This window comes from Trachypithecus francoisi, unplaced genomic scaffold, assembly GCF_009764315.1.
Source record: "Trachypithecus francoisi isolate TF-2019V2 unplaced genomic scaffold, Tfra_2.0 Lachesis_group6, whole genome shotgun sequence".
NCBI classification, from domain to species: domain Eukaryota; kingdom Metazoa; phylum Chordata; class Mammalia; order Primates; family Cercopithecidae; genus Trachypithecus; species Trachypithecus francoisi.
The window spans coordinates 128,086,156-128,108,332 of record NW_022681471.1 but is presented as its reverse complement, the minus strand read 5'-3'; the positions used below and the strand labels follow the sequence as shown (position 1 = coordinate 128,108,332).

The 22,177-nt window shown below is 41.1% G+C and overlaps 1 protein-coding gene across 1 annotated transcript in view; it reads left to right on the top strand.

Moving 5' to 3' along the window:
• Positions 1-22,177, top strand: part of PUDP (pseudouridine 5'-phosphatase) — a 113,912-nt gene that overhangs the window by 34,169 nt on the left and 57,566 nt on the right. Inside the window, 3 exon segments of the mRNA XM_033201714.1 lie at positions 15,693-15,799; positions 15,802-15,879; positions 15,881-15,908. Coding sequence (XP_033057605.1) covers positions 15,693-15,799; positions 15,802-15,879; positions 15,881-15,908 — 213 coding nt within the window.

Here is a 22,177-nt window from a genome sequence, read left to right as displayed (position 1 = left end):
CTCAAGGAGGCCTGCCTGTCTCTGTAGACTCCATCTCTGGGGACAGGGCACAGCTGATCAACAATAACAACAACAACAAAGCAGCAGAAACCTCTGCAGACGCAAATGACTCTGACAGCTTTGAAGAGAGCAGTGGATCTCCCAACATGGAGTTTGAGATCTGAGAATGGACAGACTGCCTGCTCAAGTGGGTCCCTGATCCCTGAGTAGCCTAACTGGGAGACATCCCCCACGAGGGGCAGACTGATAGCCACACCTCACACGGTGCAGTACATCCCTGAGAGGAAGCTTCCAAAGCAAGAATCAGACAGGTACACTTGCTCTTCAGCAATATTTTGTCTTCTGCAGCCTCTGCTGCTGATACCCAGGCAAACAGGGGCTGGAGTGCACCTCAAGCAATCTCGAACAGACCTACAGCTGAGGGTCCTGACTGTTAGAAGGAAAACTAACAAACAGGAAGGACACCCACACCAAAACGCCATCAGTACGTCACCATCATCAAAGACTAGAGGCAGATAAAACCACAAAGATGGGGAACAAGCAGGGCAGAAAAGCTGGAAATTCAAAAAATAAGAGTGCATCTCCCCCTGCAAAGGAATGTAGCTCATCGCCAGCAACGGATCAAAGCCAGATGGAGAATGACTTTGACGAAATGAGAGTAGAGGGCTTCAGTCCATCAGAATTCTCAGAGCTAAAGGAGGAATTACGTACCCAGCGCAAAGAAACTAAAAATCTTGAAAAAAGAATAGAAGAATTGATAACTAGAATAATTAATGCAGAGAAGGCCATAAACGAACTGACAGAGATGAAAACCATGACACCAGAAATACATGACAAATGCACAAGCTTCAGTAACCGACTCACTCAACTGGAAGAAAGAGTATCAGTGATTGAGGATCAGATGAATGAAATGAAGCAAGAAGAGAAATCTAAAGAAAAAAGAAGAAAAAGAAATGAACAAAGCCTTCAAAAAATATGGGATTATGTAAAAAGACCAAATCTACGTCTGATTGGAGTGCCTGAAAGTGAGGCGGAAAATGGAACCAAGTTGGAAAACACTCTTCAGGATATCATGCAGGAGAACTTCCCCAAACTAGTAGGGCAGGCCAACACTCAAATTCCGGAAATACAGAGAACGCCACAAAGATACTTCTTGAGTAGAACAACTCCAAGACACATAATGCCAGATTCACCAAAGTTGAAATGAAGGAAAAAATCTTAAGGGCAGCCAGAGAGAAGGTCGGGTTACCCACAAAGGGAAGCCCATCAGACTAACAGCAGATCTCTCGGCAGAAACTCTACAAGCCAGAAGAGAGTGGGGGCCAATATTCAACATTGTTAAAGAAAAGAATTTTCAACCCGAATTTCATATTCAGCCAAACTACGTTTCATAAGTGAAGGAGAAATAAAATCCTTTATAGATAAGCAAATGCTTAGAGATTTTGTCACCACCAGGCCTGCATTACAAGAGACCCTGAAGGAAGCACTAAACATGGAAAGGAATGACTGGTACCAGCCATTGCAAAAACAAGCCAAAATGTAAAGACCATGAGGCTAGAAAAAACTGCATCAACTAACAAGCAAAATAACCAGTTAATATCATAATGGCAGGATCGAGTTCACACATAACAATATAACCTTAAATGTAAATGGACTAAATGCTCCAATTAAAAGACACAGACTGGCAAACTGGATAAAGAGTTAGGACCCATCAGTTTGGTGTATTCAGGAGACCCATCTCACATGCAGAGACACACATAGGCTCAAAATAAAGGGATCGAGGAAGATCTACCAAGCAAATGGAGAACAAAAAAAAGCAGGGGTTGCAATCCTAGACTCTGATAAAACAGACTTTAAACCATCAAAGATCAAAAGAGACAAAGAAGGTCATTACATAATGGTAAAGGGATCAATTCAACAGGAAGAGCTAACTGTCCTAAATATATATGCACCCAATACAGGAGCACCCAGATTCATAAAGCAAGTCCTTAGAGACTTACAAAGAGACTTAGACTCCCATACAATAATAATGGGAGACTTCAGCAACCCACTGTCAACATTAGACAGATCAACCAGACAGAAAGTTAACAAGGATATCCAGGATTTGAAGTCATCTCTGTAGCAAGCAGACCTAATAGACATCTACAGAACTCTCCACCCCAAATCAACAGAATATACATTCTTCTCAGCACCACATCGCACTTATTCCAAAATTGACCACATAATTGGAAGTAAAGCACTCCTCAGCAAATGTACAAGAACAGAAATTATAATAAACTGTCTCTCAGACCACAGTGCAATCAGCTAGAACTCAGGACTAAGAAATGCAATCAAAACTGCTCAACTACATGGAAACTGAATAACTTGCTCCTGAATGACTACTGGGTACATAACGAAATGAAGGCAGAAATAAAGATGTTCTTTGAAACCAATGAGAACAAAGATACAACATACCAGAATCTCTGGGACACCTTTAAAGCAGTGTGTAGAGGGAAATTATAGCACTAAATGCCCACAAGAGAAAACTGGAAGGATCTAAAATGGACACTCTAACATCACAATTAAAAGAACTAGAGAAGCAAGAGCAAACACATTCAAAAGCTAGCAGAAGGCAAGAAAGAACTAAGATCAGAGCAGAACTGAGGGAGATAGAGACCCTCCAAAAATCAATGAATTCAGGAATTGTTTTTTTGAAAAGATCAACAAAAATTGTAGCCACTAGCAAGACTAATAAAGAGGAAAAGAGAGGAATCAAATAGATGCAATAAAAAATGATAAAGGGGATATCACCACCGACCCCACAGAAATACAAACTACCATCAGAGAATACTATAAACACCTCTACGCAAATCAACTAGAAAATCTAGAAGAAATGGATAATTTCCTGGACACTTACACTCTCCCAAGACTAAACCAGGAAGAAGCTGAATCCCTGAATAGACCAATAGGAGGTTCTGAAATTGAGGCAATAATTAATAGCCTACCAACCAAAAAAAGTCCAGGACCAGATAGATTCACAGCTGAATTCTACCAGAGGTACAAGGAGGAGCTGGTACCATTCCTTCTGAAACTATTCCAATCAATAGAAAAAGAGGGAATCCTCCTAACTCATTTTATGAGGCCAACATCATCTTGATACCAAAGCCTGGCAGAGACACAACAAAAAAAGAGAATTTTAGACCAATATCCTGATGAACATCGATGTAAAAATCCTCAATAAAATACCGGCAAACTGGATCCAGCAGCACATCAAAAAGCTTATCCACCATGATCAAGTGGGCTTCATCCCTGGGATGCAAGGCTGGTTCATCATACGCAAATCAATAAATGTAATCCAGCATATAAACAGAAACAAAGACAAAAACCACGTGATTATCTCAATAGACGCAGAAAAGGCCTTTGACAAAATTCAACAGCCCTTCATGCTAAAAACCTCAAGAAATTCGGTATTGATGGAACGTACCTCAAAATAATAAGAGCTATTTATGACAACCCAGAGCCAATATCATATTGAATGGGCAAAAACTGGAAAAATTCCCTTTGAATACTGGCACAAAACAGGGATGCCCTCTCTCACCACTCCTATTCAACATAGTCTTGGAAGTTCTGGCTAGAGCAATCAGGTAAGAGAAAGAAATAAGGGGTATTCAGTTAGGAAAAGAAGAAGTCAAATTGTCCCTGTTTGCAGATGACATGATTGTATATTTAGAAAACCCCATCGTCTCAGCCCAAAATCTCCTTAAGCTGATAAGAAACTTCAGCAAAGTCTCAGGATACAAAATTAAGATGCAAAAATCACAAGCATTCTTTTACCCAGTAACAGACAAACAGAAAGCCAAATCATGAATGAACTTCCATTCACAATTGCTTCAAAGAGAATAAAATACCTAGAATCCAACTTACAAGGCGTTTAAAGGACCTCTTCAGGAGAACTACAAACCACTGCTCCGTGAAATGAAAGAGGACACAAACAAATGGAAGAACATACCATGCTCATGGATAGGAAGAATCAATATCGTGAAAATGGCCATACTGCCCAAGGTAATTTATAGATTCAATGCCATCCCCATCAAGCTACCAATGAGTTTTTTCACAAAATTTGAAAAAACTGCTTTAAAGTTCCTATGGAACCAAAAAAGAGCCCACATTGCCAAGACAATCCTAAGTCAAAAGAACAAACCTGGAGTCATCAAGCTACCTGACTTCAAACTATACTACAAGGCTACAGTAACCAAAACAGCATGGTACTGGTACCAAAACAGAGATATAGACCAATGGAATAGAACAGGGCCCTCAGAAATAATACTACACATCTACAGCCATCTGATCTTTGACAAACCTGAGAAAAACAAGAAATGGGGAGAGGATTCCCTGTTTAATAAATGGTGCTGGGAAAATTGGCTAGCCATATGTAGAAAGCTGAAACTGGATTTTTTCGTTACTCCTTCTACGAAAATTAATTCAAGATGGATTAGAGACTTAAATGTTAGACCTAATACCATAAAACCCTAGAAGAAAACCTAGGTAATACCATTCAGGACATAGGCATGGGCAAGGACTTCATGTCTAAAACACAAAAGCCAAAATTGACAAATGGGATCTAATTAAACAAGAGCTTCTGCACAGCAAAAGAAACTACCATCAGAGTGACCAGGCAACCTACAGAATGGGAGAAAATTTTTGCAGTCTACTCATCTGACAGAGGCCTAATATCCAGAACCTACAAGGAACTCAACAAATTTACAAGAAAAAAACAACCCCATCAAAAAGTGAGCAAAGGATATGAAGAGACATTTCTCAAAAGAAGACATTCATACAGTCAACAGACACATGAAAAAATGCTCATCATCACTGGCCATCAGAGAAATACAAATCAAAACCACAATGAGATACCATCTCACACCAGTTAGAATGGCAATCATTAAAAAGCCAGGAAACAACAGGTGCTGGAGAGGATGTGGAGAAATAGGAACACTTTTACACTGTTGGTGCGATTGTAAACTAGTTCAACCATTATGGAGAACAGTATGGCATTTCCTGAAGGATCTAGAACTAGAACTACCATATGACCCAGCCATCCCATTAGTGGTTATATACCCATAGCAAAGACTTGGAATCAACCCAAATGTCCCACAGTGACAGACTGGATTAAGAAAATGTGGCACATATACACCATGGAATACTATGTAGCCATAAAAAAGGATGAGTTTGAGTCTTTTGTAGGGGACATGGATGCAGCTGGAAACCGTCATTCTCAGCAAACTACCTCGAGAATAGAAAACCAAACACCGCACGTTCTCACTCATAGGTGGGAACTGAAGAATGAGATCACTTGGACTCGGGAGGGGAAACATCACACACTGGGGCCTATCATGGGGAGGAGGGAAGGGAGAGGAATTGCATTGAGAATTATACCTGATGTAAGTGACGAGTTGATGGGTGCTGATGAGTTGATGGGTTCAACACACCAACGTGGCAGAAGCATACATATGTAACAACCTGCACGTTGTGCACATGTACCCTAGAACTTAAAGTATAAAATAAAACAAAACAAAACAAAATAATTTTTTGCTTTCACTTTGACCATTATTACTGTGGTTCTTCCGAACACTCAGCTTTTCCACTGAGCTTCTATTGGGCATCCTTGGGTGTCCTCTGACAATGCGTTCTACATGCTCTAGCATTCCTTCACTGAGGTCCTGTCACCACAGGTTGGATGGCAGGAATGTTGAAGTGATCGGACCCAACACCAGGCTGTGGGGGCGATGAAGTTCAACAGAGTCAAAGGAATGAGAAAAGACAAGTTGAGAGAGAAAGTTAGACCAGGGCATCAACCGGTAGTATGGAGGCTGCAAAGTCCCCGAGCTGAGCTGTGAGAGCCCACACTATTTACTGGTGATCAAACAGGTGGTAAGAATGTGGGCGTTGAAAGGAAGCAATGTATCAAGTGAATGAACTACAGCTGTGATGGTTTAGCATTTTCTTTGCAACATGTGGCTACCTGAGATAATGGGAGTGTTAGAAGCAAGAAGCCAGCAAGTCTGGACACATTCCAAAAGCCACTAGAGTTTTAGACCCTGGACCCTGGATATGTTCTAAGCCCGTTCTTGGCTTCTCTCCCAACACTCAGCTTTTGTTCCAGCAACCACCAAGGGGATGTCCCAAGCCATTCATGTGGGATGTGCCACCATGATCCATACACCAGCCACCAGGCTCCACCTCCAGCACTAGAGATTTCAATTCAACATGAGGTTTGGATGGTAGCAAATACACAAACTATATCATTTTGTCCCTGGCCCTTCCTAAATCTACTGCCCTTCTCACTTTGCAAAATACAATCATGCCTTCCCAATAATCCCCCCAAATCTTAACTCATTCCAAAATTAACTCAAAAGTGCAGTCTTATCTGAGACAACGCAAGTCCTTTCTACCTGTGAGCCTGCAAAATCAAAAACAAGTTATTTACTTCTAGGATACCATGGAGGAATATACATGGGTAAACATTCCCGTTCCATAAGGGAGAAATCACTCAAAAGATATTGGCTGCAGGCCCCACACAATCTGACACCCAATAGGACAGTCATTACATTTTAAAGCTCCAAAATAATGTCCTTTGATTCCATGCCCCATTTTCAGGCCACACTGTTCCAAGAGATGGGCTCCTAAGGCCTTAGGCACCTCCTCCCCTTTGGCTTTGTGGTGTGCAGCCCTAAGCCTGCTGTCACTGGCTGGAGTTGAGTGTCTACAGCTTTTACAGGGTGCAAGCTATTGATGGACCTACAATTCTTGGGTGGAAGCAGAGTTTCCACTGCCAGCCATAGAGACAAAATGTTTCCCAAGCCAATCCCATGGGGTGCCTCACTTCTAGTTAGCCACCCCCAGACCCCATGACAACAGCCTCCAGTCAGGCCCACCTGAGGCCTCTCTTTTCCCACTGTAAAGTTTTCCTGCGTCCCCATCTGCCTTTGAGCTTCTGCCTGAGGTGAGTATCACTGTCCAACTCTCTTGCTATGCAAGCTCTGAATGAACAGCCTCTACTTCTTCTCTTTGAGGATGTTCTCGTTTACCTTCACACATGTACAGGATCTTTATAACTTAACTCAGTGCCTTCTAATTTACCAGAATCTGTTCTTTTTTGTGGGCTTCTTCTGTCTTCCTGTAAATCTAATAATGCCTTCCTGTGACACTAGGATGCTTTGAGGAGGTAAGGCTCTTCCAGTCCGTGCAAAGAGGTGGTGTGTTTGGCTTCACTCTTCCCTGTAGGCTCAGGCCAGCTCCCCTTTGTAGCCATGTGCGTGGAAGCAACTCTGGGAGTGAAATGAAAGAGCACTGCCGACAGGATCTGGACCCTGTGCTTTGTCCCAGGAGCATAGAGAGTAATGTTAAACAGCTCTTGCTAACAGCGACCTTCCAAAACAATTTTTGCCTTAGGGTTCTGGGGATTATTAAGTAAGCTTGGCTGTGTAAGAAGGTCAAAAAAAGCCCAAGGCAACCCCAGATATCAAAAGTAGCCATTTCAGAAAGCTGAAACCCTTCTCCTGTGAAGGGCTGGGTTTCCAAGCTTAGGTAGTTCAAAGCTCAATTTTTAGGATTGCTGTGCTACTGACTGAAAGTTGGTTTTTGGAAATGAATGTTTACTTTCCAATAATACCTTTCATAAACCTGCAAATGCTTTCACTAGAAGAAAAGGAGGATATTATGTTAGAACACACATATATAGCAAAGAGGTAAAAGTTTCAGTAGTTACTCTCAGAAGAAGGTCACCGAGGACAATTGTGGTTACATGTGTAATGATTCTAGCCTAGAAAATTGTTTTTTCTTGACTTTCGTTTAAGAGAGATGAGCCAATTAATCTTTGAATATAGTATGTTCCATTAAATTGTCAATGTTTTTATTCCAAGATTCATGTTTCTTTAAAAGAACTAGTGTATTAAGGCATGTCTTCATAAGCACTTTACGCTGGCCATGTCCATGAGAATGCTGTGCTTAACTTTCGTTGAATTGTGCATCTGATTGATCCAGACCTAATTAAGTATGATTGAGAACTCCACTTTATTGGAATTATTTACTGCAATTAACTTGAGAAAGAATGGGATATATTTAAGGGTCCTTATTTTTAAATCTTGCTTTCATTACAAACACATTAACATAAGTCTGATTTGGGGGTGACAGAAGGAAATAGGAAAAGAAATGTAACTAAATCATAATAGGGTACAATATAAAGGAAAGTACATACTGGGATGAATGTCATCGTAGATAGCTTATTCTTTAATTTATACTTACTTGTACATTTGTATATGTACAATTAAACACTTCTTAGTTAAGAGAAATACATTTCTAAAATTACAACTTTATAGAACACAAGTGTTCTGTGAAAACGTAATGCCAGGTCAGTGGCCCTCTACTTGAGTACACTCAAATCACTGACAGAGCTCTGTAAAACATGCATTGCTGGGCCCCACCCCAGTTTTTGATTCTGTAGATCTGGCATGGGGCCTGCTGTTGGGTCATGAAGACTCTGCCCTTATAAATGGACCCTTTCATAATCAAACTAGGGATTATGGAATTGGGAACAGTGGCTGTGTTCCTCTGCAGCCCTAGGAATTCGTTAAGAAGTGTTTGTGAAGCTAGTTTAATGTGTCTAGCAGGTGTGATGTATTGGTGAATCCAAATAATTTGTAATTGTTGTTTTGTTGCTTGTTTTTCTTTTTTTTGTGGGGGGGTGTCAATAGTCTCACTCTGTCGCTCATACTGAAGTGCAGTGGTGCAATCTTGGATTAGTTGCCACATTCACCTACTGGGTTCAAGCGGTTCTCCTGCCTCAGCCTCTAAGTAGGTGGAATTGTAGGCGCCCACCACCACGCCAGGCTGATTTTTGTATTTTTGATAGAAATGGGGTTACATCATGTTGATCGCACTGTTCTCCAACTCCTCACTTCAGGGGTCTCCCCGCCTTGGCCTCCCAAAGTGTGTGAGCCACCATGCGTGGCGTGTGTGTGTGTGTGTTTTTTTTAAGCAAAATATTTGATAGGAGGCACTTTAGTTTCTCAAGTTCAACAGGTGTTTGCTGTTATTGGAGCACTGGTGTGGGGAGACAGCAGATCTTGTCAATTCCCCGTAACTCAGAGTTAACAAAAGCATTCCCCCATGAGTCCATATGTTGATGCTCAGAGGCAACTCTGGGCCAAGCACTCAGAGCACAGCACAGACTATTTTACTCCATGGACACAACCGCCTAGAAGGTGTGTGGCATAAGTACGTCATTAGGATCCCATTTTAGAGGTGTGCAAGCCAAGGCACAGCAGGCTTATAAGACATGCGGTATGACTAGGATCCTCATTTTATAGGTGCGTTACCCAAGGCTGCTAGCTTCCAGAGTTTCCGGCTAGAAAGCTACAGAGCTGGGGTTTCCCGCAAGGCCACTGGGCTTTAGGGTGCCTGGCTTCATTCCTGGGCTGTCTGCCATCTCCCACACCTAGAGCATCTCACCCCCCACCCCCACCATTTTAAGGCCACCCCCCTCTCCAGACCAGCAGCTTTTTATTAAATACAGTTCTCCAACAGACACAGTATGTCAGACAGGCTAAGAAACTTGTCCCAGCATGTGCAGCTGAGCTGGGAGTTTTCTGCTGGACTCTTGGGTCCCCAAAGACCTGCATCTTGTATGAACACGGGGGTAGGAGCAAAATCAGGCCTTCCCATACATGTTAATGTTAGTTTGTTTTCACACTGCCATACATAACTTCCCTGAGACTGGGTACTCTGCAGCGGAAAGAGGTTTAAATAGAGTCACAGTTCCACGTGGCCAGGAGGTCTCAGGAAACTTCCAGTCATGGCAGAAGGGGAAGCAGGCACTTTTTCCCAAGGCAGCAGGAGAAAGAGGGGCAAAGGAGGAACTTGATTACACTTACAAAACCATCAGTTCTCCTGAGAACTCACTATGATGAGAACAGCATAGGGGAAACCACCCCAATGACCCAATCATCTCCCTCGCTCCACACATGGGGATTACAATTTGAGATGAGATTTATGTGGGGACACAGCCAAACTGTATCACCATATATGTGCCTTAATGACAATCGGCTTAAGGTGTTTCACCTTAAATAACTCAGAGTTATAAAATTGAACATAAGTCTCCATTTGCATGGTAAGCAGATACAGCTTCCTGAGAGAGCAGTGGGGGAGAAACCTTCACTTTTTATATCTTCGTTGGATAAAACATCGACCACAGTGTCTCAGGGTAGACTTAGCATTTAACATACATTTTCAATGATAGAAGATGTTACTTGATTTGTTGCAATTACCCAACCTTTGCCTTAGAAACGTGAGGCCATCAGCCTAGGCTTCCTCTTGGCCCAGTGTTTCTATAACAATTGAATTAATTTAAGCCTCAGTGCCTCCCATGAGCCCCCAGGAACTCTTGACTGCCTCTAAAGCTGAAAACAGCCACCAGCCTTGGACCTCAGCCTGGGGCACCCTGTAGCTTCTTCAGAGCTTTCCCCACCTCCCCATGCTGCACTTGTAGCTGCTACAGAAGCTTCTCTCAACATGCCACACAGATTGCAGCTGAGGGGAGGGGAGTGGTCACAGTCACAAGGGATATTTTCTAACACACCTAAGGAAGGTAGTAGTGTATGTGGCCCTCGGATGTTAAAAACATGAGCTTTCCTGGTAAAAAGGGCACTGAAGCAATGTTAAAAGCTGCAAGCTTGTTAGTAAGCAGGGAAGAATATGCATCTGATGGCTGGTGCAACTGTTTTATGCTCCTTTTATTTCAGCATTTTTCCTTTCACAACTCTGTCCTTTTAAGTGTGCCATCATCAACAGCTGTAGTCATCATTTGATCTGAGGAGTTTAATTACTTGTTTAGATTCTTATTCCACGGTTTTAGGATGATTTTATCTAAATGGTGAGGAAAAGTGTCTATCTGCACCGTCCCCTACCGATTTATAATCCCACAGTCCTGTATCTTTTAAATTAAATGGGCAAGGACTTCATGTCTAAAACACCAAAAGCAACGGCAGCAAAAGCAAAAATTGACACATGGGATCTAATTAAACTAAAGAGCTTTTGCACAGCTAAAGAAACTACCATCAGAGTGAACAGGCAGCCTACAGAATGGGAGAAAATTTTTGCACCTACTCATCTGACAAAGGGCTAATATCCGGAATCTACAAAGAACTCAAACAAATATACAAGAAAAAAAACAAACAACCCCATCAAAAAGTGGGGAAAGGATATGAACAGACATTTCTCAAAAGAAGACATCCATACAGCCAACAGACACATGAAAAAATGCTCATCATCACTCGCCATCAGAGAAATGCAAATCAAAACCACAATGAGATACCATCTCACACCAGTTAGAATGGCAATCATTAAGAAGTCAGGAAACAACAGGTGCTGGAGAGGATGTGGAGAAATAGGAACACTTTTACACTGTTGGTGGGATTGTAAACTAGTTCAACCATTATGGAAAACAGTATGGCGATTCCTCAAGGATCTAGAACTAGATGTACCGTATGACCCAGCCATCCCACTACTGAGTATATACCCAAAGGATTATAAATTACTCTACTACAAAGACACATGCACACGTATGTTTATTGCGGCACTATTCACAATAGCAAAGACTTGGAATCAACCCAAATGTCCATCTGTGACAGACTGGATTAAGAAAATGTGGCAGATATACACCATGGAATACTATGCAGCCATCAAAAAGGATGAGTTTGCGTCCTTTGTAGGGACATGGATACAGCTGGAAACCATGATTCTTAGCAAACTATCACAAGAAGAGAAAACCAAACACCGCGTGTTCTCACTCATAGGTGGGAACTGAACAATGAGATCACTTGGACTTGGGAAGGGGAACATCACACACTGGGGCCTATCACGGGGAGCGGGGAGGAGGGAGGGATTGCATTGAGGAGTTATACATGATAAAACGTCATGCACATGTACCCTAGAACTTAAAGTATAATAAAAAAAATAAAATAAAATAAAACAAAACAAAACAAAAAAAAAAGCTCCATGATATTGTAAGCTTTAAATAAACACTGTTGAAGCATTTTACAGCTGTTTTTCTACCTTTGTCCACACTCCTTTCTTCCTGCTTGCACACTCACCTTAGCTGCAGTTCCGTGGAGCACCTCCTTCGTCCTGCCTGGCCTCTGTTCCCTTCGCTTGGCTTTTCACACGTGACAGTGGTGTCTCACTTGTTCGATGTCTGCAGTTTCCCTTTGTCAGTCTTCCTCTCTCAACTACTAGAACAAACACTCAAGGAAGTAGAATGTACTGCTTCATTGTCAGTCCATCCATCTCCTGGCCCTGAGAGCCTTGGCTTTTTCTCCCTACCACAGAGAAGAAGATAAAAGGAGCACTCCTGCCTGGGCAACCCTCCCTTAGAGGAGGCTTTTCACTGCTCAGCTGTTGAGAAGGAGGGTGGGCCAGCCCTTCCTTCTGTTCCACAGCTTCTATAGGGAGACCGAGTGCAGGATGGAATCCAGGAAGCTTTGAGTTACTCAAATTGTTACTGAAACTTCAACTTGTAGAAACTAGCCCAGAACTTTTCTGAGAGTTCTGTCTTTTGTACTCCCCTAAAGGGTTTTGACCCCCCCATTCAGGGATTGGGCCTTTGCAATCTCCAGTATCCAGAATGGTGGAGATTCTGAGGTTGGGTGTGTTTTATAGTAATCTTAATAAAATACAGCTTATGGCCTGGCACGGTGGCTCATTCTCTAACCCCTACACTGTGAGTCCTATTTTGGAGGATCACTTGAGCCCATGAGCTTGAGACCAGTTTGAGCCACAGGCCAAGGCTCCTGTATCTACAAACAATAAAAAATAAATAAAATACACCTCATGGTAGAAAAGCAAGGAGAAAAATATTACAGTGCTGACAATGAAGTGGCCCCTGATATGCAGCTATGGGTGAATTGCCAAGAAAAGCAAAGAAAGAATAGAGGAGGGCTCTTCTTGTAGATGGTAGCAGTCAAAGCCAGGGCATCCATCAGGAGGCAGAGAGCCCAGGAAAGAGGGCCACAGAGAGGGTCAGTGCTCAGGGGAAGGAAGGAGGATGGGGAGTGCAGGGCAGGGGATAACCCAAAAGCCCAAGGAAGAGCCCCGTCTGCAACAACCAGCCTCTCCCTGTCCACAGGGCAGACTGGGCCCAGCCTCGGCCCCATCCCAAGGAGGAAAAGCTAGTTCCCCAGGCAAGTTCAGTGAGCCCTGGGACCAGGAGAGAAGAGTACACAAAGGCTAAGCCCACAGCATGGCAGCCAAAGCAATCAACAAGCCCAGACCTCTGAGTAAAAGGCGGCACAAGCTGTAGCTGACACTGCAGGTGCTGCCAAGAGATGCAGTTTTTGATGCTGAAGGGACGGGGTACAGGGCCCCGCAGAAAGCTTGTTTTCTCAGGACGGCAGCACTCTGCCCTTGGTTCATTTAGGAATTTTGCAAATAGGTGGTGGATATGGTTGCCTCCCCAGACCCTGTGTCTACACAGATTACTGCCACCTTCTGTGAGAAAGATGCAGGAGACAAAGCACAGGGAGTCCTACCATTGCAGTGGCTCACAAAACATCTTCCCGGCCGCCTCTAGGTGCGACACAGTGAATCACACCCTGTGGTACAGGCAGCCCTCCCCATGCCTTTCTGAGAGTAGCAGATATTTTGGAATTAAAACGTGCCTTGACTCTTTTTTCTTTTTTTTCCCCGACAGAATCTTAACTCTGTCACCTAGGCTAAAGTGCAGTGGCACGATCGCAGCTCACTGCAATCTGCCAGGTTCAAGTGATTCTTCCTGCCTCAGCCTCCTAAGTAGCTGGGATTACCAACACATGCCAGGATATCCAGCTAGTTTTTTTGTATTTTTAATACAGATGGGGTTTTGTTTTGTTGCCCAGACTGGTCTTATACTACTGAGTTCAGGCAATTCACCTGCCTCGGCCTGCGAAAGTGCTGGGATTATAGACATGAGCCACTGCACCTAGCCTGATAAAATTCATACCCTGCCAACTTTCAAGATGCATTGAGGCAGTTATAGACAAACATGTATACCTATGTGCATGTAAGCATGTGAACGTACATAGGAGTATGAAGACTTATATGCCTCTTGGATACACACAGCCCTCTCAGTGCATATACATTACTTCCCTCAGTATGTCCTGGGTCTCCCAGATACTGTCTTACAGGGGAAAAATGTAGTATTTAGGGATGATTATTATATTTTTTCATGTCATGGTGGGACTGTTAAAGGCCATTGAGATCACCTGTTCTTTTCAGGACTTCTTGTTGGGTCCAGCTGTACATATTCAGGGTAGACTACCTCATGCTAATGTTGCTCCATGCCCCGTGGGAAGGCTTCAGTGCTAAATCTAGAACAGGTGGTCAGTCTCCTAACTGAATTTGAATCCAGATTTTTGTCAGATGTGTCCGTGTGTCTTCTTTTTAAATCAGGTGTGAACAGGGCTATTCCCAGCCTCTCAGGTTCAGGCACTGCCTCTGTGCCGCTGCAGACTGGAAGACAAGGGCTCTGTCCAGGCCTCGGAACAACCTTCTGCCTTCACTGGAGCCTTGGGGGGATTGTCACCAGGCAGCACTCAGCTACATGGAGCTTACCTGGTTTTGAAATTCTACTTGGTAGACATTGCTCTGTGTCAAAGTATTTCTTTTTTCGTGAATAATGCCTCCTAGCAGGTCAGTTAGTTGGTTCTTCAGTAAAGTAATCTTTCTAGGCCCACACTGGAGACAGTAAGAGTGGGGAAGACAGCTAGTGTGTAAGCAGTGTGCTTTAGGAGGCTAGCACTAGAATGTTACTTATGTGCCCTGAAGTATTCATTCTGTAAAGCAGGATTATTTCGCTGTAGTAGCATCTTCAGTAGTATTCTTATTGGTAATATGAGTGCAATTGATACTATGTATATATTAAATATATGTCAGAAAAAACATGAATAGAAATGGGTATGAGCTGGTACTAGTTATTATATTGTATGCAGTGTAATGTATCCTATATTAGTGGTACTGGTATTATTATTAGCGGTATTCCTGTTCACCTTGTGTAAACATGAGGGAAGGCCTCACCTGCAAGTCCAGTGTGTTTCTGAAGCTATGCTCCGATTAAGTGCCGAGCTGGGAGTTAATTCTCAGGTCAACTTTCAACGTCCTGTGACACAGCCTGTGTGTAAAATATTCTTCTCTCACCTGAGAGCTTCATAGCACCATCCTGGCCAGGTATGGTGGGGACTCATCCCATTGGGCAGTGGAAATGTCCTTATTAGTACTGGGCCATGCAGTGGACTTTGTCAGTTGATGCTGGCTTTCATGTTGTTGTGTACACCAAGTAATGGCACCTTGTGCTATCGGATGGAATTGACCATTCCAAGGGTATATTTACATTCAAATATGTACATTTAAACAGAAAACACAATCATACAGATTTCATTTCTCTCCTGAGTTCCACATTTCCAGATCACAACTCCAGAGATAATTCTTGCAGCCTTTAGAAGAGACTGCCCACAGTAAAATTTAGTGAGAATGATCTGTGCTCCTTTCTTTCTGCTGTTCACTTAGGTCTCCAGGAAAGCCTTTGTTCATGGAATGCGACCTACACATTGTATATTTTTGCTGACTTGATATGAACTTACTTTTATGTGCACTCTAAAAATCTCTGTGTCCTTATTTTTCTGCAGATACTGATTGACTGTACTCAGCGGTGTTTCAAGAAATATGTGATCACTATGACAAGAAATACAGGTGGGATATATAGTCCCTGGTTATGGGTAAGATGACATTAGAGGTGTGGCACAGATACACATCTTGCAGCTCCTGATATTGGGAGAGGAGCTGGTAGAAGAAAACCAAATGAAGTTAAAGGAAAGTGTTCCCCACAGCTGTGCTCCTGTCAGGTGCTGTTGCCTCACTCTTTGCAGGACTGTTTGTGAATGTTAGCAATAGGTTTTGTAACTCAACTTTAAAGTCTAGTGCAGGGGATACTTTGTCCTCTTCTTCAGTCTCAAAACTAAGCCTCTCCTTGGTGCTCCTGAGGATGCTCTCATTCAATTTTCTCTTTAAGGGCTTCTCAAATTAAGGTGCATTAGTTTCAGTGATTTCTGGGTTCCAAAAACATTTGAGTATTGTTTATATTAGTATCTATAAAGTTTATGTTAATGACAGAATGGCTTCAAAGTTTAACTTAAATAGATGATTTTGCATTTTTGTTTTCAAAATCTGATATATGATTAATATTTCAGCAACTATTCAAACTTAGCAAATTGATAAGCAACTAAATCTCCCTAAAGAAGCTTCATTAAAAAAAAGTAAAAAGCCCAATTCATTTTTACCCTATGTGTTTTTATCCCCTTCAGGCATTTCTGTACTTGTATCCAGTTTTCTTCTGAAAGGAAAGACAACAATTGTTCCCTTCAGGCTTGTTAACTGTTAACTGACGTCAATCAGAATGGACTTCCTTGTTGCTTTTTATTCAAGAATGGTCTATATTACAGACCTAGAAAATAGACTGAAGATTCTGCTGAGATAACAGGAGAATACTCTGTCTTTACAATTCCTGGTGCCAGGGGAGAAAAAAAATTGCAGTTAGGTGAGTAATCTTGGATTTAAAATTGTATTAATATGAAGCATACATACTTTTGAAATTTATGTTATTTATATTTATAGATATGTCCAAACGTGTGGATTGACTATTCTTGGGAAGTGCACACACACATACAAACACACACCCTTTGTAATCACTCTGTCTCCATCTGCTGCAAATGGCAATGTTTGTGAATCTCAGGCATGGGTATGAGAACCATGATACTCAGTTCTCTGCCTCTAGTGTCTTTGTGCACCATTTGCACGTGAGTTACTCTGACAAGTCTTGGTGAAACACAACCAGTTACTATATAAAAATTTAATTGTGGTAGGAAACACATACACAGATGTACACTAAAATTTAAAATTTTAAACTAAAAACTAAAATTTACCATCTTACCTGTTTTTAAGTGTACACATCCATAGTGTTAGGTCTGCTCACACTGCTATACAATGGACTTCCAGAACTTTTTCACCTTGCAAATCTGAAATTCTGTGCTCATTGAACAAGTCCCCATTTCTCTCTGCGCTTAGCTCCTGACAACCACCATTCTACTTTGTATTTCTAAGATTTTTACTACTATCAGTGCCTCAAATAAGAATTATATAGTACTTGTCTTTTGGCTGGACGTGGTCACTCATGCTTGTAATCCCACACTTTGGGAAGCCAAGGCAGGTGGATGACCTGAGGTCAGGAGTTCCAGGCCAGCCTGGCCAACATGGTGAAACCTCATCTCTACTAAAAATGCAAAGATTAGCCCGGCATGGTGGCAGGCCACCTGTAATCCCAGCTACTCTGGAGACTGAGGCAGGAGAATCACTTAAACCTGGGGGGTAGAGTTGTAGTGAGCCCAGATGGCGCCATTGCACTCCAGCCTGGGCAGCAGAGCAAGGTGCCATCTCAAAAAAAAAAAAAAGTATCTGTTTTATTTGATTGGCTCATTTCACTTAGCATAATGCCTTTAACGTTCATCCATGTTAGAGCATGTAATAAGATTTTCTTTCTTTTTAAGGCTGAACAATATTTCATGGTATGTTAGACCACATTTTGTTTATTGATAGTTCATTTGTTGAGGGCCATTTGGGTTGCTTCTACTCCGTGGCTGTTCTTGTGAATAATGTTTATATAAACATGAGTGTGCAAATATCTCTTTGAGTACCTGCTTTCTGTTCTGTTGAGATACACTCAGAAGTGGAATTGCTGGATCACATGGCAATATTATTTTTAATTTTTTGAGTGATCACCATATTGTTTTCCATAGTTGTTAAACCATTGCATATTCTGATTAACAATCCATAAGGGTTCAAATTTTTCCACATTCTTATCAAAACTTGTCATTTTCTAGATTTTTTTGATGGTACTCGTCCTAATGGGTGTGAGTTAATCTCTTATGACTTTGATTTGCATATCTGATGATTGGGGATGGTGAGAATCTTTTCATTTGCTTTTTGGCCATTTCTGTATTGTCTTTGGAGAAATGTCTGTGCACATCTTTGTCTGTTTAATTTTTGTTTTTTTGTTCTTATGTTGTGGGAGTTCCTAAGTATTCTGGATATTAAGCTCTTTTCAGAGAATTATGATCATTTTGTCCCTTTCTGGTTGCCTTTTCGCTTACTTATCACCTTTAGTGTGCATAAGTTTTTGATTAGATGAATTTGACAAATGTCATCTCATTTGTCTAATTTTTCCCTTGTTACCAGTGCTTTTGGTGTCATAGCCAAGAAGCAGTTGCCAAATCCAGTTTCATGAAACTTTGACCCGCATTTTCTTCTAGCCGTTTTAGTTTTAGGTCTTATATTCAAGACTTTAATCCATATTGAGCTAATTTTTGTATATGGTGTTAGAGTGCAGTTTCATTCTTTTGCAGGTGGATATCCAGTTTTCCCAAGCACTATTTCTTGAAGAGACTTATCTTTTCTCCATTGAATAGTCTTGACTGGCTTGTTGACAAATTTGTGACAGTTTGTTTCTGGGCTGTCTCTTCTATTCTATTAGTATTTAGGCCAGTACTGCACTGTCTTGATGAATCCAACTTTGTAGTATGTTTGGAAATCAGGACGTGTGAGACCCCCAATTTTGTCCTTTTTCAAGATTGTTCTGGCTATTTGAGATCCCCTGAAATTTCATATGTATTTTAGGATGTTTTTCTCTATGTCTGCCCAAAATGCCATTGGGATTTTGATAGTGATGGCATTGAATCTGTAGGATTGCTTTTCACGCTATGAATATCTTAGCAATGTTAAGCCTTCCCATCCATGAGCATAAGCTTTCAATTTATCTATCTTTCTTTCTGTAGTGTTTTGTACTTTTAGTGAATAGGTCCTTCATCTTTCTTATTTCTAGGTGTCTTATTCTTTGGATACTATTATAAATGGGATTGTTTGTAATTTTCTGTTCAAGTTGTTCATTGTTAGTATATTAAAATGCAACAGATTTTTGTTTGATTTGTATTCTACAACTTCGCTGAATTGATTTGTTGGTTCTAACACTTTTGCTTTTTTTTTAATGTGTTGAATTTTAGTGTTTTCTATATATAAGATCGTGTAATCTGTGAGCAAATATGCAAATATAATTTTCTTTCTTTCCAGTTTGGATGCCTTTTATTGTGTTTTCTTGCCTGATTGCCTGGTTCAGGCGGGTATCCTTGTCTTACTCCTGACCTTAGAAGGAAAGCATCAGTGTTTGTTGAGAAGTATATTAGCTGTGAACTTCTCATAGATGGCCTTTAATATGTTGAGGTAACCTTTTTTTTTTTTTTGACATGGAATCTTGCTCTGCTGTCCAGGCTGGAGTGCAGTGGCCTGATCTTGGCTCATGACAACTTCTGCCTCATGGGTTTAAGTTATTTTCCTGGCTTATCAATTTGAGTATTTTCATCATGAAAGAATGTTGAATTTTTCAAATGCTTCTCCTTTCTACATCAGTTGAGGGTTTTTATTTTTATTTTTTGGTTTCTTATTCTGTAAATGTGGTTTCATATGTTCAGCCGTATTTGCATTCCAGGAATAAATTTCATTTGTTCATGTATATGATCCTTTTAATTTGCTGTGGAATGTTTGCTAATATTTTTCTTAGATTTTAAACTCTGTATTCATTAAGGATATTGATCTACATTTTCCTTTTTGTATAGTGTTTTACATGTTTGGTAGAATTCTCCAGTGATGCCATCCAGTCCTGTGCTTTTCTTTGTGGGGAGGTTTTCTTTTATTACTGATTCAGTCTTCTTGCTACTTACAGGTCATTTCAGATTCTCGTGTCTTCATTTTTTCCCTCTTTTCAAAATCATCAGAAATTCTCTATCTTCATGATTCAGTTTCAGTAGATTGTTTCTAGGAATTCTTTATTTCTTTTAGGTTATCCTATTTGTTGTCAAAGGATATGCCCACAAATAGTATTCTCCTTTAATTATTTTTGTGGCATTGGTTATAGTGTGGAGTTTAGCATTCCTTGTTTTTTTTTTTTCTTTGTTACTGTAGCTAAGGTTTGTCCATAAAGTTATCCTGTCACTCAGTGTTTCTTCTGACTTAATATACAAAACACTTAAGATGTATGAGGCATGCGTCTTATTTCTTCCATATCTACCCAAACCTTTCACATGGTTTGCCTTCTATACTTTTTATTCTGTATTCTAAGATATACTTGAAATATATTCTACTGCAATTCGTTAAAAAAAATGATATTTTATCTAACTTGCCTGGTAGTTTGGGTGGGTGCTAGTGAATATGCTTTATGGAATCTGTTGGGTGATATATCAATGTAGTGTCTTCATTTGGCTTTCTAAGTGAGCAGGTATCAGATTAAGTGAGGTACCAATCATAGAAACTCACAGAAAATGAACAACTACCAAGGAGCTACATTTTCAAAGATAGTTCAGTCCTACAGAACTTATCTAGATGGCACTCCTATTTTTTAAAATACTTTTTGACTTCTTTCAGGTGACAGAGTTAAAGGAAGTATTTAATTTTGTGTTGACAAATCCTTTTTTTTTTTTTTGGCATATAATTTGTATGTGTGCATGTGTGTGTGTGTGTTTGTGCATGCGGGTATACTTATTTTAATTTTTCCTAGCTGCGTGGTTGTGAGTAGGGACTTACGAATGATATTGAAAATCTGTCTTTGAAAATGATCTTATCTGTGTGCCATATACACAATTAGCTGTGCTTTGACAGAGCAGAACATGCAGAAGACTTGAAGAGTATAAACAAATGCACAAGGTAGTACTGGAGAGGAGAAACTTAAAATCACGTTGGGATGCTGGCTCACATGATGTGCCAGCAACAGTGGTCAGATGATATGCTGCTTTGATATTCTGAAATGAATTAGGCAGCATAAGACAAAATGATGAGAAATAATACTTAACCTGAAGAGAAAGCAAACTGGAGGAGGGCAATATTGGACTTGATGTGTAGAGCAGAAAGACAGGCTGTGACTGATTCTGATCCGGAAATGTGTTCTTCCTTAGGGAATCAGCCCCCTGATTATGGTGCAAAGGTGTGTCCTTGCCTTGATCATGGTGTAGAAGTACATCTTTTGCTCTGATTATGCTCTGGCCAAGGTATAGGAGGGCTCTTTGCCTTGGTCAGTCTAGCTGCTAAGAAGACAAGGTGGGCCTAATAGACTTGAAAGATGAGGCAGAATGGCCCTGATGAACTTGCACATCATCTGCCTATTTGCTCCCTAATCACGTTTCTGGAAGGCTCTCTCTATAAAAACGTGGATGGGCTTGTGATGTCCTCAATAGGAAATCATTTTGAGCAGTTAGATCTTTAGGCAGTTCCTACATGGCTTCATGGGTCGTTGTAAACTGTCAGTCTTCCAAGACTGAAATTATTTTATTTTAAGAAAATAAACTGTCTTTTAAATTGTGGTGCAAATCTTTGGGGAAAAAACACACATGGTGCATTTCTTGTGAGTTCTAGGTATTTTAAAAATCAGAACCATATTACAACTGGAAATGTAAGTCGTATTACTTAAAAAAAATCTTCACTTGGGATATCACAAAATCTTATTCAAAATTTAGCCCATGCTGATTACCCGCCATTGAATCTTGAACAACCCCTTTTAGTAATGAATTCCTTGCGATAGTTGAATTCCTTGCAGCAGCAAGGTACCATCTTGAAGCAGGGAGCAGCCCTCTTCAGAGACAGACCTGCTATAGCCTTGACCTTGGACTTCCCAGCCTCCAGAGGTGTCAGAAATACATTTCTGTTCTTTACAAATTTTCTGGTCCTAGATATTTTGTTACAGTAGCACAAGCAGACTAAGACCTGAGACATTCCTGTAAAACAACCTTGGAGTGTGTGTGTTCACACCTGGCCCAGTGAGTGGCTCCTAGCAGGCACTTTTGTCATTTCCTAACCCAGAAGGATCCAGTCCTCACTCTGAATCCCACCTTGAGGAGTTAGTAAGGTTGTTCTCCATCCCTGCTCTGTTTTGTTGAAAAGCACACACCAGTCGTGACATGGAGACGATGCACACAATGTGGGCTCTGGTCCTCTTTCTACCTAAGCCATGTCTTCCTCTTGTAAGTAAGCCTTCCTCCTCAGGCTGACTTAGGTAATTATGGTTGTTTCCATCCTTCTA